The following is a 26,983-nucleotide window of genomic DNA, read 5'->3' as shown; positions in this document are numbered from 1 at the left end:
AGGGTGTGAGGCAGGGGCGCCGGTGGGTGTGGCCTAGGGACAGGGGGTGTGGTCTGGGGAGGCTTGGAGAATCCTGAGGTCCATGTAGAGAGGCATGAGGTAGGGGGCGCACACATGTGCCTGAGGTTCCCCAACCCTGTTTTAGAAGTCAGTGTGACATCTTACACCAGGAATGCCAAAGACACAGCAGCCATATTAGGGAGGAGGACCAGATGTTTATTTTGCACAATACATATAAGCCATTTATATGAGTCAAAAGAACAGGTTATATAGCATCGGGTGTCCTTAGCTTTCCCCAGTGGATTTTCTGTTATTGCCTTACCCTTTTCTAACACTGATCCCCAACCTGCCTGCCTTTGAGTTGCAGCCATTTCACATTTTCCCAGCAAACACTTTACGAAGCAAGCAGGCACCTAGTCCTCAAGAGAAGCCTCCCCTGCTAGACTGACGTAAGCCCCTCTCTTTTCGGGGCTAGAATCAGCTTGCATTGCTTGTCCAGAAGGCTGCAACTATGCCTTCCAAGTCCATCTCACTTGCTCACCCAGTTGGTGCAGAGTGACGGGCCCAGTCAGCTGACTGGTGTCTTCCCCCTGGTTAGAAAGAAGTCTTGAGCTCAGCAGGTTCTTCTTCATGGCCCAAGACAGTTCCAACCACAGCATTTCCCTTTACTCTCTTGGTTAGCTGGACTGACTATGAGATTTCTGGAGACTTCGGGATGTCTGCTGTGGTGAAGGCACTTCTGGTCAGCTGATTGATCATATGACTGCATAACATGCATTCTGTGCATCAACAATCATACTGCAAGGATTGTGTGTGGCATTAGGAAATCCTATGGACTCATTCAGGGCCGACCCACCCATGGGGTAAGTTGAGGCAACTGCCTCAGACAGCAGGATTCAGAGGGGCAGTGGATCCCAATATAGAACTTTAGTTCTCCTTTGCTCCTGATGTCAATCTTCACTCCCATCTTCATCCCCGGTGGGGAGGGGAGCGCCATTTTTTGTTTTGCCTCAGGTTTCAAAATGTTTGGGGCTGGCCCTGGACTCATTGGTCTAACATGGAAAGTTTTATCTTTCTTGGTAGCTAAAGGGGATTTTTGCTTAAGCATGAAGGTTCTCTTCATCTGCAGTGGGGAAAGAGGACTGAAAAAGACAGCTTTTGCATGTTTTGCAAGAAAAGCAGACTTCATGTCACTGGAGTTAACTGGGTAGAAGCAGCCTTGAGGAAAATAATGGGTTGTTGCTGATTTTTAGGATGCTGATAATGCTTGGAGTAGCCTACTTCCTTTCTATCTCTTCTCTCTGTTAATAAACTGAAATTAATTCACACTTCCTGAAGCAGGATGTGACTGAAACAAAGCTAGGTTTCAAAATTTGCTACTGCTCTGAATTTAGTTCCCCAAACAAAAATGCATATATAAGTGAAATAACAAACCAGCGTGCATCATATTACACAGGAAGCTACCTGATACTGAGTTGGACCACTGGTTCATCTAGCTCAGTATTGTCCACACTGACTGGCAGTATCTCTCCAGGGTTTTAAGCAGGGAGTCTTTCCCAGCCCATCCCCATCTGGAGATGCCATGGGGATTCAACTTGGTGCCTTCTGCATGCAAAGCAGATGCTCTACCATTGAGCTGTGGTCCTTCCCCATATTAGGCGAAACTGCATTTCTCATAGTATATTTTTGCAAGCAAACTAAATTCTGAAATATTGGAATACTGGAAACTGATGCAGAAATGTGATAAACTCAACTTAAGACTGGAAGATGGAGAAACAGAGGGAGGAAATGGAAACCGACAAATTCATCTAGCTCTAACCTCAACACAACACATCCGAACTCTCTCCTCTGAAAGAAAAGCAACCCTCTAAACCTGCTCCTGAAATTTCTTTCGAGCTCAGAGAAAGTGAGAAGTATGCAACGCTGTGTTGCACAAAATCCCAAGGACTGCAGATTTAATTCCCACCCCTTCCCTGTTTGTCAAAGGCAGAGGAACGTAGGTCAGACTACTGGTCCGACTAACTCATTATTCTCTACACTGACTGGCAGCAGCTCCCCAGGATTTCAGGTGTGGTTCTCTACTAGCCTTGCTTGGAAGGTGCCATTGAACCTGGGATCTTCTGTGTGCCAATCACCCACTCTACCCACTGAGCTGTGGCCTTTCTGCTTGAAAATATTTGGGCATTGCCAGGTTAAGCTTAAAGCCCAAGGACTGTGTAGAATGAGCAGCCAGCACTTCAGAAGGTGGTGCTTTAGAGCTCAAGGTTGCTCCTTGCTGCACCCCCTATAGCTTACAGAAACAAACCATGTAAGTTGGACAAAAGCAGCTAATTCTACATTATCTGCATAATTTATACAGGTCCTGGTGTCTCATCATAGCTCAGGCTATGAAGCTCCTACTTTGCAAATGATATTGCTGCATGAATGAAGCATTCTACATATTATTATTATTTATTAAACACCCATCCTTTACCCTAAGATCCCAGGGTGGCTTACATATCTATATATGTATGTCTGTATATATACACACACACAGTTGCACTTTGGATCCCAAACACCTTGTGAGTCAAACGTTTTGGCTCCCGAATGCTGCAGACCCGGAAGTGAGTGTTCCGGTTTGCGAACGGTCTTTGGAACCCAAACCTCCAACGCAGCTTCCGAACGTTTTGGAAGTCGAATGGACTTCCGGAACGGATTCTGTTTGACTTCCTAAAATAATCTCCTTCACCCACTTCCCTAAGGGTATTCTTGTTCTTCCCACCACAGGCAAAGTTGAAAGTTGATAGAAAATGGCAGCAAAATGAGATCGATCATCATTACCACATTGCCCGTTTTTTGATTAGAGCAGGAGAGTTTCATGAAAGGAAAGAAGCCAGCAACAGAGTCAGGAGGAACGCAGGGAAGAGGTGCAGGAGATGGGCAATGGTGGCGGCACGAGGCGCTCCGGAGGTCTCTGGAGAAACAAGAAACAACATTGTTATGACTCTATAGTCAGATTCCTCATCTTCCAGGAGAAAGAGTGAGAACTCTGAAGCAGAAGGGGACAGGCACAGGAAGCTAAGAAGAGCCTGCTGGATCAGGCCAATGCCCTGTCTAGTCCAGCATCCTGTTGTCATGGGGCCAACCAGATGCCTCAATGTGTAGCCCACAAACAGGACCTCTGAGTGCAACAGCAACTCTCCCCTTCTGCGGCTTCCAGTAACTGGTGTTCAGAACCATGGTGGTAGAGCACAACCATCATAAAGGTAAAGATACCCCTGCCCGTACGGGCCAGTCATGACCGACTCTGGGGTTGCGTGCTCATCTCGCTTAAGAGGCCGGGAGCCAGCGCTGTCCAAAGACACTTCTGGGTCACGTGGCCAGCGTGGCGAAGCTGCTCTGGCGAGCCAGCACCAGCGCAACACACAGAAACGCCATTTACTTTCCTGCTATAAAGTGGTACCTATTTATCTACTTGCACTTAGGGATGCTTTCGAACTGCTAGGTGGGCAGGAGCTGGGACCGAACGACGGGAGCTCACCCCGCTGCGGGGATTCGAACCGCCGACCATACTATCGGCAAGTCCTAGGCACTGAGGTTTTACCCACAGCGCCCTTACAACCATCATGGCTAGTATTAATTAATAGCCCTTGTCTCCGGGAGACAAGTCATACATGGCTCCCACCCAAAGAATCCTGGGAACTGTAGTGTACCCCCCACCCACAGAGCTACAATTCCCAGCACCCTGAACAAACAGCAGTACCCATGCGTTTTTGAGAGAGGCAATCTGATTTAAATGAGATTTAAGTGCATGGTGTGTACACTTGGAGAAGACGGGATTAAGAGGCGATATGGCAGCCATCTCCAAACATTCAGAAGAGTTGTCAGTCATAGTGATGATGGAGCAAAATAGCTTTCGTTGCTCCACAGAGTAGAACTCAAACCAATGGGTTTAAAGTACAAAAAAATTTAATGGGGCAGAGAGGGTATTTTTGGCTAAACATAAGGAAGAAGTTCCCAACAGTTTTAGTTGGTTGACAGTGGAAGTGACTCTCTTGGGAAGTGGCCAGTTCTCCTTTGTAAGAAGTTTTAAAACAGAACCTGGATGGCCATTGATCAGGGATGCTTATGCAGTGGTTTGAATTAGATAACCTTTGGGATCCCATCTAACTCTGTGGTGGTTTTGGGCTAGTCACTACCTTACTGGGTTGTTGTGCAATTAAAATGGGGGCAGGACGGGGAATGTGCACTGTCTGAACTCCTTATAGGAAGGGCAGATTTCAAATATAAATAAATGATGAATAAATAAAGTAGTACATATATCTGTACAGTGGTACCTTGGATTACAAACACCTCGGGTTACAGACTCCGCTAACCCGGAAGTAGTACCTTGGGTTGAGAACTTTGCCCCAGGATGAGAACGGAAATCGCATGGTGGCGGTGCGGCGGCAGCGGGAGGCCCCATTAGCTAAAGTGGTACCTCAGGTTAAGAACAGTTTCAGGTTAAGAATGGACCTCCAGAACGAATTAAGTTTGTATCCAGAGGTACCACTGTATACACAAAAAAGACACCTGGAGACATTTTCATAATTCCTATATACTGATTCTCAAGCTGGAGAGCTTTTATTATAGTTGTGGATCATTTACCTCCTACATCATTGGAATTTAAACCCCCTCGAAAGCAAATGCCCCCCGTTTCTTACGTTTTTTTTCTTCGTCGGGCACAATAATGTATCCGTCAGGGATCCCCCCTCGGAGCCCAAGGCCCAGGGTGTTCAGCTCAGACTGCTTCTGCTTCACGATCCAGTCTCTTACGAAGGGATCGTTCTCCTGAGTCTTCAGCTCTGCTACATTCACCCCCAGCAAGTCTTTGACATCGGTGGGTTTTAGTTGCTGTGAAATGAGTCAAAGGGAGATGGTTATAGGCAATGTCTACCCTGCTGGGATTCAAAAGCTCCAACTGCGAATGTAAGCGGCAAAGGATATATGTATACGTGTGTATGTGTATATGGCCCCCCTTTTTCTCTCTCTTTCGTTCACTGAGAGGAACTTCCAAAGTGCTCCAATTGTTGCTGTAGGTGCAAGTTTGTTAGCAACACCACTCCTGGTATAGTTACATAAGAAGGCTGGGGTGTGATCTATAGAAATCTCCCAGGGACTGATAGAGAAGCCCAGTCAAAGACTGAATTGTGCTCTGATAAATTTCATTTCATTTTATTTCGATGCTCTTTCTGAAGGTCGCTTTCCACAGCCAGCCCAGGATGTTTTGCCGCTTCAGGAGAAACAGAAAATACCACCCCCACCTCTTCCTCATCTTCCACAGCCCTCCCTCACTGTTGCCTCCTCCCCTGAAGCCACAACCACTCTGTGCCGAAGGCAGGAGCAAAAGGAGGCCAGAGATATTATCCTAGCTATTGTCTTAACATCCTAGCTATTAATCCTGTTATAACATTCAAGGTGGCCAAGTTTTGTGCAGCAGCAATAAAAATACGACGTACAATGATTAGCATCCAGGATTAGTGTAATGTACTGACCGATGGACATTCCTAGGTCAGAAGGTTTCCTTTCTGATTGATAAATGGTGACCTAGAACTGCCTTTTTTTATGTATATGTGATTTTACATCATCTGATTTTGTCTTGAGTTTTTAAATTTTGTAATTGGTGTATTTGCCTTGATACTGGTCATTGACTGTAATAAAATGACTTGCACTAGGTGGTGGCGGGCATGGAGGAGGAGGCAGGGTGAGGAGGAGATGGCCGCCAGCCGTATCTGCTGTCTGAGGCAACTGCCTCACCTTGCCTCATGGGCAGGCCAGCCCTGCCATCTACTGCGTTATCCCACTCACCATCACGGCGTCCTTTCGCAAGCCCTTGAAAGTGTTGATGTCCATGTTGACATTATTTTTGCTGAGCGCCCTCAGATCCTCACCCGGAGCACCTCCTGTAAGAAGAAAACTTGGTGAAAACTTGATGGTTATACATTGCCAACCTTTCTTGAGTCAATGAAAGAGATCTTTTAGTTATGCTTAGAACTGAATTGCAAAGTTCCCTAATAAAGGCAACTCTTTACATGTGAAAGTCCCCAACTCTTCACGGTGTCTTTAAATTTTCCAGTAGTCCCAGCTTTGGATCCAGCACAGAGCAAGCATGTCTCTGTGTCTCCAGCTTCTAGCCTGTTCCCAGTTCAGCTACTTTGGCTCTTGTTTTCCTGCCTAGCAGCTAGGTGAGGGGGCTGGAGGAAAGGCCCACCTATTAGCCTGTAGGGCGCTATCACTTAGTTGTAGCTCCTGCAACCCAGCTCGTTCTATTGGGATGCTCTTAAGTGGCCAGCTAAGGTCGCCGTCTTACAAATAAACTTGTCTGACCAGGCCAGCAACCTCTGCTCTTAGATTCTAACCCTCACTGAGTACAGCACCCAATGAATTGGAAGGAGCTCAGGGTATCATTCAGACCAACCCCCATGAAACCCACAACATTGTTTTAATTTTCTCAGTCCTGCAAATAGGGATGGTGAGGAAATAAAATTTGATCCAAACCAGACATAATGGTGGTGTTCAAGGCTAGGGATGGACAAATATACCAATTTCGGTTCTCTTGGTTTCTCATTTTTCCCAAACTTAAATTATCTACATTTTTGCATCAGTTTGTGAGTTTTATTAAAAACAAAACAAAACACCCTCATAAAATTTTAGTGCAAAATTTTAGTGCAAAATTCTCCTAATAAAGAGTTGCATGCAGTTGTGACAACTATATGCATTCTATATGCATACTTGCAAGAAAATTTCTCCAATCTAATGCATCTTTGTTTGTTTTTTTCCACTATGCTGTTATGCACATACCCTAATATGTGCATTTGTTTTAAATTGACAGATTCTTCCATCTCTAAGTAAGAAGGTGGGTGGGAGGGCAGATTGAGGTTAGTGGGGCAGTGTTCCCATTTAACCAAATGGATGAGCTGATCAGCTGCTTTCAAGTTGCATTTCAACAAACTGCAATGCTCAGCCTAGACTGCAAAGGTTTTTCCGAAAATGATGCTGTGACTTACCCAGGTATGGCTTGATGAGGTTATAGTAAGCAGGGAACTCGTTGTGTCGGTCAGAGTAAGCCCTCTTGGCTTTTGGGTACAGGATATCCTTGGTAGTCTGGGGACACCCACCAATGTTGAGGGTCTTGGCACTCCTGTCAAGAAAGGCAAGGAGGGAGAGGAAAGAAGAGGTGAGTGAGTCTCCGAGCCCTTCCACATTTCTCTTAGCTCATTCACTGGAATGAAGGGGTCCAAGAGCTGAGCCCACTAGGTCATACAGTCATAAATACATAGAATTCTAGGGTTGGAATGGATGCCAAGGGTCATCTAGTCCAACCCCTCCATTGCAGGAATCACAGCAAAAGAATCTCTGACAAACAGCCATCCAACCTCTGTTTATAAACCTCCAGGACCCCCCAAACTGTGGTCCATGGGTCACCAGTATTTTGTTTATACAGTGGTACCTTGGGCTACATACACTTCAGGTTACATATGCTTCAGGTTACAGACTCCACTAACCCAGAAATAGTGCTTCAGGTTAAGAACTTTGCTTCAGGATGAGAACAGTGCTCCGGTGGTGCGGCGGCAGCAGCAGGAGGCCTATTTAGCTAAAGTGGTGGTTCAGGTTAAGAACAGTTTCAGGTTAAGAACAGACCTCCGGAACGAATTAAGTACTTAACCCGAGGTACCACTGTATATTAGTTCATTAACACCCCACCTTTTTCTCCAAGGACCCCAGGGTGGGGCTGATTTAATCCCCACAACAACCCTGTGAGGTAGCTTAGGCTGAGAGGCAGGGATTGGCCCGAGGCCACCCCAATGCACTTTATGTTTGTGGATTTGTGACGACAGGAGACTGCACATCCATTACACTGAATATGCACATTGAATTTTAATTGTACTTTGCTTCTTTTATTTCCCATATTGTATTACGATTGGAATTCTATGGGATTCAAATTTTAACAGAATAAAATACAATATGTGAAGAGAAATTTTGCGCTATAAAATTGAAGTAATGCACATGACCTTCTAAAGGCCCACGCTGGAAGACCACAAAGCCCAGGATCTTAATAATCAAGTTGCACCCCTGGATTCTGCCTCTCCCATTACCATCCCACCTGCACACTATACATGTCAGGGGCTGGTCTGGATCGGAAGACTGGGGAATGCAATCACAGGGAGATCAGCTCCTAACAGAAGAGGAGGGGGGATATTTGCACCCCCGTTTCCAGCATTTCCAGAAGCAGAGAGACAGACAGACAGACAGACACACACACACACACAGAAGCTGCTCAATTGAGAGAGGAGCTACTCAGCTATGAGATAGTAGCTAAGCAACCAGAAAGGAGGGAGCAGCTGGGCAATACATCAATCAAGAGTGGGGGAGACCCCCCTCCCTCCCCCCCGAACTCAGAGGTCCAAGCATGTCAGAGAACAAAGGAGACATGGGGGGGGGGGAGGAAATTCTCGTTGGTGTACTTCTTGCTGCGGAAGTGGGGAGGAGTCAGAGTAGGCAACTGATATCCTTGAGGACGGTTGCCTGTTTGTGATTGCAAAATAATGCTGTAATAAAAGGACAATAAATCTACCAAATGCTAATTAATTCTTATCGTTGAACTAGCAGAAGGGAGAGGGGAACTCCCGTACTTGACAATATATTTAAAATGCTGTGATACCACTTTAACAGTCATGGCGTCACCCAAAGAATCCTGGGAGATGTAGTTTGTTAAGGGTTCTGAGAGATGTTAGGGGACCGCTATTCCCCCTCCCGGAGCTACAATTCCCAGAGTGGTATAACCTTCCCAAGGAACTTTGAGAATTGTAGCACCGTGAGAGGACTACGGTCTCTTAATGACTCTCCTCACTACAGTTCCTGGTATTCTTTGTGGAGAAGCCATTTGCTAAGCGGAAAGTGGACCTCTTTTCTTGCTAAGAGATGAAGAGTGTTAAAGGAGTTTACTCACTTGATAGCATTCTCTGTGATCGTTTTAAGCTGGCCTTGGGTCAAGGAGCACATGTAACGTCCCCCAACAGCATTCAGAGCTGTGGCATCAAACTGGCCTCCGGACTTGCCATATTGCTGAATAATCTCCCTGGCCTAAAAGAAATAATTTCCAACCCAAAACAGATTGGCTTGTAAGTATGTCTTACATGAGCAAAGCTAAGACACTGCTTAATGAACTAGCCAAAACTCAGCTAAGTGTGCTATTCTGACCTGTTACTATTTCTACCATTTCTATCCTTGTCCGAAAAGGAAATGTTCTCAGGGGTCTCACCACAATGGCCATGCACCCCCAATGCACAAACCTGCACAAACCTGAGCAACCTTTGAAAACAATGGGTTTCAATGCCATTCTGCAAATGTATATTTTTGGGGGAAGAGCTATTATTATTCTTATATTTATTTATATCCCGCCTTTACCCCAGACAGGGACTCAGGTAGCTTTCAGATAAAATAGCCATAGCCCAGTGCTAAAGCACCTGCTTTGCATGCAGAAGGTCCCAGGTAGGACTGGGAATGTCATTTGTCTGTAACTCTGGAGATCTGCTGCCAGTCAGTGTAGGCAATAGTGAGCTAGATGGACATAAGGCAACATCTATGTTCTACAGCAAAGTTGCAGAGCAGCTGCTTGGCATGCAGAAGGTCCCAGCTTTAATCCCCAATGGCGTCTCCAGGTATGGCCTGAAATGGCCCCTGTCTGAAACCTCGGAGAGCAACTGCCAATCAGGCAATATTGAAGTAGGGTGGCTCAGTTGTCCGACATCTTATGAGCCAACTTCTATGACTTTTCCAGTGGATTTTGGTCAGCTGAACTAGTCTTATGAATGCTCTGTGCTGTCTCCACATTGTGGCTCATTCTAGCAACGTTTTATGTATTCTGAATATTCAGAAATCTGGTCTGAGGCACCAAAAAGCACTGGGGTAGGCTGAAGGGGAAACAACTCATTAACTTTAAAAAGGTAAAGGATCTCTGACAGTTAAGTCCAATCACAAATGACTCTGGGGTTGTGGCACTCATCTTGCTTTACTGGCCGAGGGAGCTGACGTTTGTCAGCAGACAGTTTCCCAGGGTCATGTGGCCAGCATGACTAAGCCGCTTCTGGTGCAACGGAACACCGAAACCAGAGCAGTACAAGGAAACACCGTTTACCTTCCTGCCGGAGTGGTACCTATTTATCTACTTGTACTTTTTGGTGTGCTTTCAAGCTGCTAGGTTGGCAGGAGCTGGGACCGAGCAACGGGAGCTCACCCCGGTGCGGGGATTCGAACCACCAACCTTCCAATCGGCAAGCCCTAGGCTCAGTGGTTTAGACCACAATGCCACCCACTCATTAACTTTACCACCTGTTAAAAAAGCAGAGGAGAACAGAGGCATCATAACCTCTGTGTATTTTAGTGCCGTCCCTCTAAAACTTTGCAACCAAATGCACCTCTTTACGCATGTAAAATGTTTCCTCATGTTTTGCTTCTAGGAAGCGATTCACAAAATCAAAATAAACTTCTAGTTTGGAAAACGAGGGGAAGAAGTAAATCTGGGGAGGCTGTGCTTTTAAGGCTGACGTTACCACTTCATCATCAGGTGTGTTGTCCAGCAAAGCAACAAGGGTGTCTGGCGAGTTGAACTTCCATTTCTTAATATCCTCAGGAGTCATTAAGCTGAGGATGCCTCCCATGCTACGGATAACTGAATCGGGATATCCAGTAGGATAGAGCTGTAGGGATTGCAAAATAAAAATCAGTGTTTGTGAACGCTGCTGGAGCACCTCTTGCCCTTTCTCAGAGCACACATCAATCAGGAGACAGATTGCCTTTGTGTGTGTGTGTGTGTGTGTGAGAGAGAGAGAGAGAGAGAGAGAGAGATACAGAGAGAGAACAAGAGAGTGAGAGAGCTGGTGCCCTTCAAGATTGGAGGGAAGGAATGCAGAGGAGATCAACAACAGGCAACTCCAGAGGCCATGACAGGCAGAGTCACCCCCGACGGGTTGGAAGTAAGAAGCAGGAATGTTAGGGAATTCTGATGACGAAGAAAAGGGGAGAGGAAATGGCTGGTGTTCACTTTTTCAGCCCGTGTGCAGAACAAAAATCAAGTGAATTCAATCGATATTTGCTGGTGCTACAGCTTTCCATATACAAACAACACATAACTGATTATGCCCCCACCCGCAATTTGCATTATCTTTCCTTTGCACTGAATTCATGGGGTGAAATAACATATTGACAACCTAACTTACACAATTATATTACATTAGTTACATAATTTCATGACAGCAAGGCAAACAACATGGCATTTCGCAGAGGACGAACTGGAGCATAACAGAAACAAGGCTGCATGAGACTAAGGCAGGATGGAACAACAACAACTACTTTATTATTTATAGCCCACCCATCTGGCTAGGATTCCCCAGCCACTCTGGGTGGCTTGTAGCAGAATAGTAAAAACATGATAAAACACTAAACATTTAAAACTTCCCTAAACAGGGCTGCCTTCAGATGTCTTCTAAAAGTCAGATAGTTGTTTATTTCCTTGCCATCTGACGGGAGGGTGTTCCACGGGGCAGGTGCCACTGCCGAGAAGGCTCTCTTCCTGGTTCCCTGTAACATCACTTTTCGCAGTGAGGGAATCAGCAGAAGACCCTTGGAGGAGAACCTCAGTGTCTGGGCTGAGCAATGGAGGTGGAGACACTCCTTCAGGTATACTGAGCCAAGGCCATTTAGGGCTTTAAAGGTCAGCACCAACACTTTTAATTGTGTTCAGAAATGCACTGGGAGCCAGTGAAATCCTTTAGGACTGTTGTATTATGGTACTGGCAGCCACTCCCGGTCACCAGTCTAGCTGCTGCATTCTGGATTAGTTGCAGCTTCCGGGTCACCTTCAAAGGCTACGTAGAGCGCATTGCAGTAGTCCAAGTGGGAGATAACCAGAGCATGCACCAATCTGGCGAGACAGTGCCAGGCAGGTAGGGTCTCGGCTGGCGTACCAGGTAGAGCTGGTAGACGGGGAAGGAAAGTGAATCGGTGCCACTTTTCCTCCCTAGTCAGGAGACAGGCAGGGAGAGGGCTTGCTGAGGGCAGGCTGAGATTGGTGGGGCAGTGACTCATTCACCTCAATGAATGAGTGGGGGCAGAGTGAAAGAGACACAGAGAGAGAGACAGAGAGAATGCAAGGCCTCAATCTATTGACCTGCTTGGACCACTCTCCTTTGCCTGCAGTCTCAGATGAGCAATGGCTGAACTCAAGCCCCGGTTCCATGCGCCTCTTAGCAAACTATGAAAGCCAAAACATTGATTACCCGGTCCAGCTTTTCTTTAAGCACCATCAACTGCTCCTCAGTGAAAGCATAACTTGAGATCTTGTTGAGATTGGCCTCCAGGGTTGCGTCAGCCAAGCACTGGCGTAATTCCTCGTTATCGTAATAAAGAGGCATCAGCTCATCATCAAGCATCTCCTGTGTTATGGTCTTATCAGCTGGGCATCCTGGGAAGGCAAGACTCAATAGTTAACCAGGGTTGAAGAACTTGCACAACTGACAAGCCTGTGTGGATGCAAGAACATCAGAAGAGCCCTGCTGGATCCTATCAAAGTCCTGTCTGTTTAGGTCCACCCCTCTTGCTCCTCAGCCACAAGTGATTCAGAAGCATAGTGCCTCTGAATCAGGGAGTACAGACTATGTGCTGTAGGGTGCTCTCTGCTAAATACATATTTGGAGAGAGGCTAAATTCTGTGACCTGTATTAACTATGCAATTAACTATGTGGGGCTTCCCTTGTGCTTGATATGGAAGCTGCACTTAGTGCCGTATGCTACAACACAGCTGCTGATGGGAGTGAGATCCTGTCTGCTCAGAGATTTGCGCTGGCTGCTGATTTGTTACCAGGCAAAGTTCAAGGTGCTACTGTTAGTATATCAAGCCCTTAATAGCTTGGGACCAGCTTGCTGCACTGCAAAATTCAGGGAAGTCTGAATTTTGAAGGGTGGCTATGTTTCACTTTGTGTGTTGTTTTGGAAAGGGTGAATTAGGTAGATTTGCCTTTAGATGCAAACTGAATTTCTTCCTCGTCCCTAGCAGGAGTTTCTGGTCATATGGAGAAGACTTCAGGAATGCCCCCTCTAATCCCCTCCCTGCAAACTGAAGTGGCAATCTAAAGTCTGGCAATATAAACAGCATCTGTTTCACATATATCCATGGTCCATTTCTGGTGTCTTCAGGTATGGGTGCAAATAGTTCCTCCCTGAAACCCTGGAGAGCCACTGGTAGTTAGTGTAAACAATACTGAACTAGATGGACCAATAGCCTGTCTCAGTATAATGCAACTTTCTGTGTTTCCTATGTAACAGCTTTATCATGGGATCTGCTGTTTGTGTTAATTGTCTCCAATGCTACCAGAGAATAGCTCCAGGCTTAAAAGCAGTATTGCTGTATACCTGAATTACGTTTCAGCCTGGAGGAGTGGAGGTTTTTCACAACAGACGCCAGCTGTCCTGTTGGCATATGGGTATGGTGTAAGAAGTCTTTCAGCCATGGTTTTAATACACCCTGCAAAAGGAAAAAAGAAACACCTATGTGGTGAAGGATGTAAAATCTAGAAAATCTATGCGATTCTCAGTTAGTTAAACTGAATGCATAGATTCCTTTCCTTCTCCTGGATTTGGGGTTTGGTAGCATGACCAAGATGGTTATTTTTCAGAACAGAATACCGCAGCAAATAATATGAAAATGGTGATGATGTTAGGTTTATCCCACCTTACCTTTCAAGATGGCTAACAAAGTCATCATTGCACAAAGCAGTTACAAACAGTTCAGTATAAAGTCACAGCAAACACAAGACCCATCGTATGAAAGATGGTTACTGATGAAGAATCATGAGATGTGACCTTTCCCTTGCCTGCTCTCATTTACAGAACTTCAGTGGCAGCACTAGTGATGGAAAATGGAACACAGGTGGAAATTAATGAACATTTTGTGTTCTGGTTGGTTGTTATATATCAGTTGGTTTTTGCTTTAGCAGTCTCCTGCACAGGAAGGATAAAGGTTTACAGTTGGAAGTTTTGCACAGGAGGGTCAAAAGTTTACAAGGGGATGTTTTGCTCAGGAGGTTTTGCACAACATTTTTGACTAGGAGCTTGACAATTAAAGGGAAACAGAAATTTAATAAGGTGTCCATTCTCCCTGCATTTGACTAAAGGTTGGAAGAGAGAGTGTATAGAAGTTGAATTTGAAAATAGGGTAGAACAAGAAGTTGTGGAGAAAAAGACTTGAAGAGGCTAGGCTGCTTAGGTTCAATTTATGACATTTGTGACAAAGATAAGTGAGGTCCACAATAATTCCCACTTACAATTTCCCCACCCTATTTTCCTGGCAAAGAAACACGACCCAGAGCATAGCACTTCAACAGAGACTTAAATACCCTTTTGCTTCCCCTTGATTATTGGGGGGGGGGGGAGAGACTTACTGCAGGAATACTTTGTAGGATGCTGTGATCAAATATAGGGAGCAAACCACTCAGTTCTTCCAGGGTAGAAGTTGACCATGTTGAAGGAAGCCTGAGTGGAAAGAAAGGGAATGGAAAATTACCAGCAAGCTACATATCAACACCATGGAACTCTGAAGTAGGGGTATGAGTTTCACGGAGAGAGAGTTTAAAGGATGTTCCAATCAGAAGCAATATCTGTGACATTTAGAATATAATTTCTCCTTCTTTAGGCATTGAGCAGCTGCAGAACACAAGGAGGACAAAGCAGCAGGGGCACTGCCCTCCTGCCACTGGTGCTGTATTTGCGGGTGAGGAAGCAGTGAGATCAGGGAAGCTTTAGGTTGGTATTATTGGGACACCTGAAGGACACTACCAAGACAGGCTCCCCCAACCTCACAGCACTGCTGCTCTCCCTCACTTGCTCCTGCTGGTGCCATATAACCCGATGGAATACTGCAATGCCGCTAAAGATGAAAAGGAAATAAAATAAAAATTCAAATGTTGCACGACTGCATTTTGCAAGCACTAAACCAAAAGGATCCAACATCAAGTATTTGTCATTTAAAGCCTTGGTTTCAGATGCGGAACCTGTGCGACATTGCAAGATCATAGTTACTCCCTCTAGATCCATTTCTGCATGGTGAAATGAAACCTGTACTGTGTAAATTGGTGGTTGCTTTTCGTTTGTGTGAGATTCAGGTTTCTTAGGCAAAACCCACCTTTCAGCTACAGAGCATGGCTTTTGAAGCTGTGAAATTTAGTGGTGGAGCATCTGCGTTCAAACCCTGGCATCTTCAGGAAGGGTGAGGAATGACTCCTGTCTGAAAACCTGCAAAGCTTCTGCCAGTAGGTGACATGGTAATAGCCTAACTCGGCTTTTTAGGTATTATTCTATAAACTGACTCTGTATCTATGTTAGGCATGGCTTCCTCTTAGGGAGCGTAGCTTTTGCTGCAAATATAACATTTCTTGATGAGCATTTCCAGTCAAAAACCCACAATTCTAGCTTTGAAATGCTGTTTGCACTAGCAAATGCAAATGAATTAGGTTCAGTGGCAAGCCAAACAGATTTCTGACAACTCCAAAAGAGCAAGCAAGCAAGCAAGCAAACAAACAAACAAACACCCTGCAGTGTGATCCTACCCAAACGAGGTTCTTCCACTGCTGAGGAGAGCTTGGATTGCTTTGATTTGTTCGGGTGTGAAAGACTGGCACTGATTTAACTGCGTCAGGAAATTGTTGCCGGATGCTGGGATGTAGTCTGCACCAAGATCACAGACTAAGTGGCCCAGAATTGCCGCATCTTCCTTGGTTACCTGTAGGTCATGGATGTCCTATGGAAAATCATTTGTAAAAAAATGTGTAAATTTTTTAAAAAGAGAAACTATCAACATCTTAAAATAATTTAGTTGATTAATAACCAAATAATCAAATATATTTCATCAAATTAGTTTCTATCTGATTTTCTGTATAGGTACTATTATGAGATATTTCAGAAACTGGGAGATAACTTGAGTAGACCAATACTTGCTGCCTTTCAATTTCCCATGAAAAACACACCAGGACTTCAGTAGTCTAAAATCTGCTTCACCTATTAAAATTGGCCCTCATTGATAAAAAGTGTCTCTTTACAAATACGTAAATAAGCTAGAACAGTAGTTGATTCATCTACTAATTGTATTTTTTCAGTCTGGAGAAGAGAGATAAAACCCAGCTTCTATCATGTGATATTGGCAAACTGATTGTATTTCAAACTGAGGTCATGGGCATAAGAGATAACACTGAAGTCTGTGCTGTGAAGAGTATTTTTTTCCAGGGTGTTCTTGAGTTAAACTGAAAGTTTCTTGGTCCAGGTTGCCACTTATTTGGCACAGATGCAAACTTGAATACTGTAAATGCTTTTGCTCTTATAGCTACCTAGGTGCCAGAATTATACTTTACTTACCAGGCAAGCTAACGCCTCTGACAGAAGCTGTTTCCGTTGTGGGGAATCTTTCTCCAGGACATCAATATTGGCTTTTCCGACGCGAGTGACATACTCCTTGCAGTTTTCACCTGCTGCAAGGTCTGAAGGCCTAGAAACAAGAAAGGATTAATGAATGTTTGTGCATATGGATTGACTCTCCCCACTCTGTGTTTAATATACCGCTGTGCACACCCCAGTCTCCAAGTGGCAAAAATATTTCAGAGCTTCTAGTGCTTACTTCTGGTTTCCTTGGAATGAAGATAACTGGAGACTGTGGTGTCTTTTATTAAGATGGTGGTTTTATTTGAACATATATACAACCTGAACATAGGATGGAGGGGCTCACAGCATTAGTACTCCAACAGAGCTTGCTTCTCCATTAGGTTGCTGGGGGAGAGGGTCTCCCCAAACCATAGCTTTGGATTCAGCACAGCACAAGACAAGCCTCTCTGTGTCATTCCAGCTCTCGGTATCAGCCAAACTAAACAAAAGAGCATCCCCTGGCTTCTTGCTCTATTATCTACAAGACAGACGAGGGTGTGGGGAAGAACCCGCTTCCTCCTGAAAGAGCATCACCAGCCAGTCATCTCCATAGCAACATGACCACTCTTTAGTCATGTAAAAGCAGGGTGCTTACAAGCCCGTCTAGGGCCAATGTCTTAACAAAGAGGCTAGTATGGCCAGTACAGTAGTTCCCTCTGGTGGATTCCAGCCTTACAAATACACAATCACAAGCTTGGAAGGAACTCATGGATATCATCCAACCCCACCACATCTTATAACACTACTCTACATTTACCTTAAAAAGAGAAACAAGTCTTTAGGGTAGTTGTTTAAATCCTCTGGGGGTCCACTGAGCAGTACCCTCTTGGCTAAGCAGCTCAGCTGAAAAACAAACCAGAACATTCTGTCAGCAAGTAGAAAGAAGTACAAGCAGGTCATTTATTTCAGAAAATGGCGAGGGGATTTCCCCTTAAAAATAAAATAAAATAAAATAAACAACCACAACACACCCATCTGTGGTGGTTTTGCAGCTGGTTTTGCTAAATTTAAGCCCCAAAATATTTCCTTTGCATATGCCACAATACCTGAGGGCATTGGGCTGGCTGAGAAGATTAGGGCAGACTGTGGGGACATATATACATACATAATTTTATTTGTATGGCGTCTTTCCACAGTTCAAACCATGCTCAAGGTGGTTTACAACATGAAAAAAACACACTACTTAACTAGAACATAACAAAATAAATAAAACATTAAAAATATACAGCCAAACTGGACAATTTCCACATAAAACACAAGATCTAAAATAACGATACAAAAAACCCACAGCAACAGCAGCAATAATCTCTCCAACAAAACCCCACAAGCAACACCAAGTTCCTCATCACCTGCTGCCTGAGGTGGTCTCCTTACCCTATCTAACTGAATGACTGGCCCCAATTCTGTTACTATCTTATCCCCAAGAACACACACCAAGGATAAAAGCTGAGGCGGGAGATCTAATTCAGGTCTTTGAAAATACTTTCAAATATTTATCTCAAAAAAAGCGCTCAAGATGCATGCAAAGAAGCCGACCTGTTCTTCACTCAGCTGAACGCTCTTCTGCCCCAGAACGTTGAGTAGCTGTTGGAATCTCTCATCATCCATATCAGCAGCGACTCCACAAGTAACACCTTGCAGTATGGAAGGGGATAGGCTGAAAATCCAAGGGAGGCCCATAAGCAATGAATGGATAGTTGGGAAGAACATCAGTAGTGGTTTTTAAAAGGTGAGGGGCTCAGTTGAATGTGTATGCAGAAGAGAGGTGGGGTATCTCCTAATCTTTCTCCTCCTCTGCCTTTGAAACACTTAATATGGAGGGTTCATAATTCAATCAGGGGCATAGTGGCTGGCAGAGCCAACTAATTCTTGTGTTGTGGATTTGAGGTGTCAGTCTGGATTGGGGTCAGCAAACTTTTTCAGCAGGGGGCCGCTCCATGGTTCCTCAGACCTTGTGGGGGGCTAGACTATATATATATATTTTTTTGGGGGGGGAGAATTATGGAAGAGCACCACAAGCCCTGATGGCTGCTTACCTGTGTCTTACGAGCGGCAGGGGCTGGCGGCGGCGAGAGACGATGAGGGGTGCACGAAAGGGCTCCGAAGAGGGGATGCTTAAAATGGTAGCCACTCCAGCACTGCTGCTGCTGGCACCAACAAAGCCCAGCCCCCTTCCTCCTCTAGGCAGGGTGGGGAGAAGCCAGGAGGAGGGAGGGAGGCATCCCTGCCACGCCGTATGAGGGAGAGGGAGGGAGAAGGAACGAACGTGCGCGCCGGCGATCCATTTCTGGACCATCTGCGGGCCGGAACCAGAAGGAAATTTGGCCTGATCTAGCCTGCGGACCTTAGTTTGCCTGCCCAGGTCTGGATGATGCCCTGAGTCACTTCCAATTCTTGGGATCCCATGCCCAGTGAGAGTTAAAATTGAAGAGAGGAGGCTGCTGGCCTGGTCAGACAAGTTGCTTTGAAAGAAAATAAACTGGCCACTGAAGTGTCCTCATCAGCATTCCAAAAAGAATGAGCTGGGTTGCAAGAGTTACAACTAAGTGACGGTGCCCTCTAGTTTAATGGGTGGGCCTTTCCTCTCCTCTCCAGACCATTCCCCTCCAATAAAGCCACCCATTTGAAAGAGTGTTATGAATAAATGTGGCATTTTTTTTCCACAAAGAGGAAAAAAGTCCAAAAAAGAAAAAGAATATTAGGGGTCAGCAATACCTGTGGATTTCAGGGACCCTCTTGATTATATCAGGAAACAACATGGCAGCCTATGGGAATAAACCAAGAAGAACATAAACAATTTCTGTTAATAACAAGGACACGTGATTCCTCCTTGATGTCCAGGAGGAGTTGGAAATAAGGGTGAGTCATCTCCCTGTCTGACCTGTTCTGGGGTCCATGGCTTGTCATTGAGATCTTGAATGTTGAATGTGTCACCAGGGACCAGCAGTGATTTTGGTAAATAGGGAACCAGACTATCCGGGGTGTATTTCACCAGGTCGTTAAATCCCGCTGTAGCAGCAACCAGCTAGAAAACAAAGTTATTCTTCATGGGTGCAAACTTTTGCTCAACTGGATGACAGTCCCATCTAGCCCATCGTGGCTGCTTTGTTTGTTTATTTAAAATATGTATTGATGACTCTTCATCTGCATATTCCTGGGTGGTAGGCAAAAGTGTGAGAACAATCCATCGGAATATAAATATTAGGTGTGTGCAGGTGGACAAATGTGGTTTGGGGGTGCTCTCCACCTTCCTTGAGTCAAAGCACAGTGTCAATAAACTGCAATAAGTCAGATCACGGCCTTCACAAAACCTCATATCACTTTAAAATGAAAACTGAACAAAAATTCTCCCCTATCTCTAAGTGGCCTTAGGAAGATCCAGGTTAAAATACCTACTGGTCCACAAAGCTCACCAAGTCACTATTTTCCCACTTAGCAGGGTTGTCTTGGTTGGAAATGCAACAGCAGGGATCATTCAATTGATAATTTGAGGTTAATCCTGCTGGTGTTAAAGTCAACTAGCTAAGAAGTGCATGGGGGAAGGTGTTGCTTAGCAGTGCAGGCAGTGGTAAGATTTTTCCTGAGGTGGCATGTGCCTTGAGACGGCTGTTGTTGTAAAGGATTACAATAATTATAATGTACATGAAGTGCTTTTAAAAACATGAAAGCTGTTATTATTAAGCCTTTCTGTCAGTTCTCCTGAAAGGCTGGAAATTTTGAGCTCCCCCTCTCCTTGAAACCTTTCCATTCTGACAGGTCAAGGATCCTGTAACTAAGAACTAGTGCTTGAGTTTATTTTCCCCCTTTTCCCTCCCACCCCCCTTTTCTTTTTGTGCTGTATCTTTCAGATCGCAAGCAGCTCTGGGGGTTTGTTTTAGCTGAACAGAAGAATTTTTTAAAAACCATTTAATAAATAATAGCATTGAAATGCTACAATAAGTTAACAGGAAAAAGAAAGGCCTCACCTTTTCCACAAATGCTGTTTTTAGAGTGGGTGGCACAGTCTCCAGCTGCTTGGCAAAGCTTGGGACTTTAACAGCGTCCAAGACCACTTGGGCAGGTATGGATTCCAGGCTGGTGTGGCTCAACCCAACTACCAAACTCCCAAGTGCTGCAAGGCTCTGGCCATCCTGAATCTGTAAATAGGAAACTCTTAGCTGTAGGAACCAGGTTGGTCATCCAATAGTCAACTTCACCCAGAAGATTGAATTGGTAGCTTGGAGCTAGGAGACACTGCAAGCCCACACTGAGTCATGTTCTTAAGGGACTTCTACATGAACTTTTATATATATATAATTTTTTCATTTTACAACAAACACAAAACATAAATTTGAATTATTCCACATCATAATTTGACTCCCCACCCCCTTTTTGTGGTTTCTTACATTTACAGTATACTGTTTTTTATTGCAGTTCCACGTTAACCCTATTTATTGTTTATCCCAGATAGTCAATATATGTTTTTTGTCACTGCATGTTTTTACTTTAATCCTGCTAAAGTCTTAATTTGTTTACAAGAGTTTTGTAAATATTCAATAAACGGTTTCCATGCTATATTTTTAAAAAATCGTCTTGATTTCTTATTCGTCCAGTAAGTTTCACCATTTCTGAGTATTCTAATAACTCCTGTTGCCATTCTTCTTTAGTCGGGACATTTTTCTTGTTTCTATATGAGCTTTTGACCCATTTCTGCTTGGACCGATTTCTTATCAGTATCATTCTGACCTGCTAGACACAGCGGCCAATGTGCACATAGGAAACTGTCTTCTGCTAGGTCAGACCATTGGTCCATCTAGATCAGCATTGTTCACATTGCCTGGCAGGGACTCTTCAGAGTTGCAAACTGGGGACTCTCCCAGTCGTTCCATTGGGGTGCTGAACCTGGGAACTTCTGCATGCAAAGCAGATACTCTACCACTGAGCTACACCTCTTCCCCCAAGATTTGCCAATGGGCAGCTCCTGTTGCCAAAAAACCTTCAACTTCTGGCAGAAGTTCCCTGTACCAGGTGAGACGTTTTTCTTCACTCCCATGTCTCCTCAAGGTTCCTGCTCAGCTGTATGTATTTCATATGCAAGGGGACAATGTTCTTCTCACCTGGTATCCAGAACTGAACAGTTTCTCCAGGATGGCGCCAGCCTGTTCAGGGTCCCAGCCCTGAACTTTGCTCAAGGAAGGCAGAGAAGATGCTAGCATGCTGTCAGGGATGCAGTTCTCAATCTGCTGCACTGAAAGTCCGAGAGCCTTCTGTCCCAGGGAGTTCAGGATTGCTGGAGAGAATGTGTCACACTGGCTGCCTGGCAAGCCAGCAACCTGGTGGCAGAACAAGAATGAATGACTCTGGGCCCAGACTGAAGCAGAGGGGAATCACATGTGCCCAAAGAAGTCATGACTCCCTGAATCCATCAGTGTTCCAGATTAATGGAAGCTTGGGAGCAAGCTTGTTTTCTGCTGCTCCAGAGGATAGGAGCCAAACCAATGGACTCCAAAGACAAGAAAGGAGATTCCTACTAAACATAGGAAAGAACTTTCTAATGGTGAGAGTTGGTCTTTTCTTTATCAGAGAAGTGGACTCTGCTTCATCAGAGGCTTTTAAACACAGGTTGGATGGCTATCTGCCAGGGATTCTTTAGCTGTAATTCCTGCATTGCTGGGTTGGGCTGGGTGAGCATTGAGGGTTTCTATTAGCTCTACAATTCTGTGATTCTATGGCTAATGAACCGGAGGCTGCAGGGGCAGCTGATGAGGAATTGGAACCTCCCAGACTATTGGGGCCCATAGATTCAGAACCTGGACTGTCACAGAATCTTCCCTGACCCTGAAGAAGCAGGTGCCTCCCACCACAAATGACCAGTCTGGCGGCACCAGGGTGTGCGCGTTGCAAGATGAAAGAGGTGTGCGTGTCTTCAGACTAGAGGGTTTGTTTGTTTCATAAAATTTATACACCACAATATTGTAAAAAAATAAAAATCTCAACAGGATTTACAGAAAAGAGAAAACAATAAAATTACCAAAAAGAAGAATTAACACCAATAATTTAAAGACTTTGCTTCTGTTGGCGTGAGTTGTTCATTTGGAGCTGTCCGTGGTCCTCAACCTTTGATCTGCCTTGACCTCCAGCCTTGCTGCCTTCTCTCTGTGGGTTCTGGCTGTCTCACCTATATTCTAAGCTTCTTTGAAGCCCACCTACCTTATCCATACCAGTTTTTCTTTTGCACTATTGCAGGGCTTGGGGACATTGGGCCTCGGGTTCCAATGTGGCCACCCAGGCCTCTTCGGCTGGTCCCTGGAACTCCTCCCAAGCCCCATCCCTCACTAGTCATTCTTGAATGTTTTGTCTGTCTGGAATGTGATCAGCCTTGATGATGCCTTTGTGCTTGGCTGGATGGGGGTGGTGGTATGAAATGAGTGGCCCTTTTTCTTTCTTTTTCTAAATGGTAATTCTGACTGGTCTTCCTTGGCCATCTGTTGCCACAGAGCTGGAACAGTAATAACAGCCTGGCTTTTTTGGTGCTTATTTTACATGGAGCTGCAATGAACTACATAAGAACATAGGAAGCCGCCTTATTCTGAAGCTACGATCACACGAGCGTGAGACTCTTAATCTCAGAGTTGTGGGTTCAAGCCCCATGTTGGGCAAAAAAGATTCTTGCATTGCAGGGGGTTGGGTTGGACTAGACAATCCTTGTGGTCCCTTCCAACTCTACAATTCTATGATATCATTTGAAACAGTCATGACTTCCCCCAAAGAATTCTGGGAACTGTAGTTTGTTAAGGGTGCTGAGAGTTGATAGGAGACACCCCTGTTTCCTACTCAGAGCTACAATTGCCAGAGTGGTTTAACAATCAGCCCTTCTCAGGGAACTCTGGAAAATGTAGCTCTGGGAGGGGGAAATAGGGATTTCCTATTCCAACTTTCAGTGCCCTTAACAAACGACAGCTCCCAGAATTCTTTGGAGGAAGTCTACACTGACTGGCAGAGGCTCTTCAGGGTTTCAGGCAGGAGTCTCTCCCAGCTATACCTGGATTGGGATTGAACCTGGGACCTTTTGCATGCAAAACAGGTGTCCTACCACAGAGCTACAGCCCCCCCCCCCATAGCAAGAGGAAAGCCCAACAAGTATGCACAAGCCAAGAAAATACTTACTGGAAACTTCAGCGCAGAACTGGCAGTAGCTGCCATCACCCAACCTGAAAGACACATAAGGCTTCAGGGGAAAAAACCCACACACCTCTTCGAATCAAATGCAGCTCACCTTTGGAAATCTGGCCCAGCAAATGTCCTTTGTCAAATGCTTCTTTTGCTTCAGCAGCAAAAACAAATAAAGTCCCCAAAGCTGTTATTTGCTCTGCTTGGCATAAACTGGGGCTCTGACAATACAGCACCTAGGTGTGTGATGCTAGAAGATAGGCCTTGGAGGAGGCACATGTTGTGCACCTTCCCCCCCCCCCACAGTTGGAAAAGCTGGCCCTTCCAGTAGGCAGAGTGGGGCAACTCCTGGGCCTGCTAAACTAACAAACTGCTGTCCCAGGTGTGGTGGAGAAGGCAACCTCACCGTTGGAGTTTATTTATTCTGCTATCCTTTGATTGACCGCTCTTTCCCCGTTTGTCTGTGACCAATCTCAGCGTCTCAGTAGAGAACTTGCTGCTTTCTTGGCAGGCAGATGCCAGAGCCCAGCAAGCAGCTGCTTGTGCAAATCTGCTTGTCAGACTTGCTCATTTGCGCCTGAGTGACATCAAATTTTCCATCATCTCCCTAATATGTATTTTGAAGTACTGATAACCAATGACTTTTGTGCTTTTCCAGAGTACAGTGGTACCTTGGTTTTCGAACATCTCAGAAGTGGAACATTTCGGTTTTCGAACGCCGAAAACCCACAAGTAACTGCTTCGGTTTTCGAACGCTTTTCAGAAGTTGAACATGCCACGCGGCTTCCGTATTGAGTTTTCCGGAAGTAAATGCTTATGGCAGTAACTGCTTTGGTTTTCAAATGTTTCAGAAGTCGAACGGCCTTCTGGAATGGATTACGTTCGAAAAATGAAGTACCACTGTACCTTTACTAGCAGACCAAGCACCCCCTGGCTTTACATTTGGTGGGAGACTGGAATTTACTGCAGAGTAAATTAATACAGCACAGAATTGGTGGGAGAAGAGCTTTCAACAATGTACCATACAAATGTGGAAGGTGGTTCTCAGCCAGTCATCCTTAGAATGAATAATGGGGCATTAGAGGTGTCTTCCTCTTTCTGTCCATAAAAAAGCTGGAGGGTGTACAATTAATAACATATAATATAAATAACATGCCCTCCTATCATTTGCTTTTGCATGCTCTAATTTTCTTCTAATTATATGATGGCAACACCCAGATGTGAATCCATAAAGAAAAGGGCTATACTGAGGCCCAAATTAGATGTTCTCTTGAATGAAGCATGCAGCTGGTTATCTTGTTTGTCCTAAAATAAACTTAGGTGTGCACAGGAAAGGAAGGCTGATCTCTTCACTCCTTACTGCAGTGAGATTTCCCCCCAGCCCACACAGCTAGGAGCATTAGGGCAATGTCTAAAAAGGTTTTTTAAAAAGGACTCCCCCCCTCCGAAGAATTCAAAGGCCCCAATCCTCCCCTGTTCCCCAAAAATCTCTCCCATACCTTGTCAAAACGGTTTACTTCCTTCAGAATATTTTGGAAGTTTTCCCCAAACCCAAACTGGAACTCCTATTTTTGCTCCTGCTCCATGATGAAGTTTTGTGGCAGTTTAGAGACCTGAGAAACGAGGATTACGAAGCTGCTTTTTGCCTCTCATATTGCCCAAGCAGCACTCTATAAAATTTACCTCAGCACTTTATTGTATTTGGTTATTTGTTCACAATTTATAGTTCACCCTTCAGTGGCCTGTCAATATTATCTAAAATTCACCTCAGCGATTTGCCGTGTTTAGCTACCGGTATTTGTTTTTACAATTCCTATTTTGCCCATCATTAGCCAGTCAATCTTCTCAGGTTGGCTCAGGTGAATTTCAGTGACATCTTGGGAGCTGACAGCACCCAAACATAATTGTACTCACCAGCCATAACAATGCAAGCAAATACTCTTGATCGACGCAGCATTATTCCAAATGGGTCCCTCCCCATGGTTAAATCTGCTCTCTCTAGGAAAAAAACCACACAAAGAAATAAATGAAACCAATTTCAGTTTTGGTCATAATTTTCTTCAGGTTTCCCTGATCATCAAAAGAACAGGAAATTCATTAGAAAAGCAGCATTAAAGGCATTCCAGAATTTGCAAACACAGAGACCTCAGCAGCGATGGATTTAGGCAATTATGAGTGGTTCTCCAGCTCAGGGCACTAAGCTAAGGGGGTGCAAAATAAGAATAATATTGATAAGATCCATGGCTTTTTTTCCAGCTGGAACATGCCGGAACTCAGTTCCAGCACCTCTCAGGTGGGTGCCATTGCCATTATAAGAGAATGAGGAAGGCATTCATGGTGCATTGCAGCACCTCTTTTTCTAGAAAAATAGCACTGTGACGATTCATTAAAAAGCAACTAGACCAAATAGAATTATTCTGAAAATAAGAAATATTGGGGGGGGGGGGGGTTGGGCCAAATTTTGTCCTCACTCAAGGCTCCAGAATTCCAAAGTCCACGTTTGACCTCAGAAACTGTGTCCGACTTACCAAACCCACAACACTTTTGCTTCTCTTTAAGGATTTTTTTAAATTAAAAAATGCTTCTGAACCCCTCTTCATTTCAATGATGCCAGAGCAGTTCACAATATAGTGCATTAAAAATCCATATCTTGAGTCTATGTGTAACCCTGTCAGCGCTTTAAATAATAATAGTAGTAATATTTATTATTTAGATAGCACTTCAGCTGGTTCTCGCAATGTGAGCAAGTTTAAAAAATGGACAGGGCTTGATGGTGAGCTGCAGTTTAGATGAGAGATTGGTGGAGAAATGGGAAAGGGCAGGCTTCCCTTCAAGCAACAAAACTCGCCAAACTATCTAACAGTGAACCGGAAAGCAGAGCATGAAGCATCTTTTTTGAGCACAGTACATACCTGCTTCCTTCTCCTCGTGTGCTGGGCTGAAAGTGACAGACTCCAAGTGCTCTGCTTTTCCTTATGAAGGCAGGGTGTGACCCTTCTGCCTCTAATACCTTCATCTGAAGTGAGAGGACACATGTCAAGTGCCAACCGCACCCTGTGGTTTGTGGGTTTATTTATTTTATTTATTATTTTTTTAAAAAACTTTTCTTTATTGGTTTTTCGTAACGATAGAGACAGAAACATGTTCCTTTCCTCGCTCCCTCCACCCATCTCTACAACTCCCCTGACATTGTCCGAAAAAGCATAATTATATAAGACATATTAAAGGCAAAGCAAGAAGTCACATTTAAATTATATATATGAATGGATCATTCCATAAATCACAGTAAGTCTTCCATGGTCTATATCCATGTTTCTTTGTTAAACCAATTTTATTAAAGCTGTCAGGT

The 26,983-nt window shown here is 44.7% G+C and overlaps 1 protein-coding gene across 1 annotated transcript; it reads right to left on the bottom strand.

Annotated features, from left to right (window-relative positions):
* Positions 1 to 204: 204 nt before the first annotated feature.
* MSLN (mesothelin) lies at positions 205 to 26,650 on the bottom strand. The gene is made up of 20 exons (XM_081887394.1): positions 26,547 to 26,650; positions 25,549 to 25,632; positions 23,632 to 23,675; positions 21,582 to 21,797; positions 20,451 to 20,621; positions 19,367 to 19,510; positions 19,201 to 19,250; positions 18,022 to 18,142; positions 17,243 to 17,328; positions 16,423 to 16,552; positions 15,621 to 15,811; positions 14,457 to 14,547; positions 13,429 to 13,540; positions 12,297 to 12,481; positions 10,572 to 10,718; positions 8,969 to 9,102; positions 7,026 to 7,159; positions 5,827 to 5,921; positions 4,683 to 4,872; positions 205 to 2,953 (listed from the first exon to the last, which is right to left on the bottom strand). Exons 2-20 carry the CDS (start codon positions 25,613 to 25,615, stop codon positions 2,856 to 2,858), a joined length of 2,406 nt encoding a protein of 801 aa, XP_081743520.1. The 5' UTR covers positions 25,616 to 25,632; positions 26,547 to 26,650; the 3' UTR covers positions 205 to 2,855.
* Between the last annotated feature and the right edge of the window lie 333 nt (positions 26,651 to 26,983).

Source organism: Podarcis melisellensis, assembly GCF_964234715.1.
Source record: "Podarcis melisellensis genome assembly, chromosome: 14".
Taxonomy (NCBI): domain Eukaryota; kingdom Metazoa; phylum Chordata; class Lepidosauria; order Squamata; family Lacertidae; genus Podarcis; species Podarcis melisellensis.
Note: the sequence above shows the minus strand (reverse complement) of the source record. Positions and strands in the feature narration are given on the sequence as shown.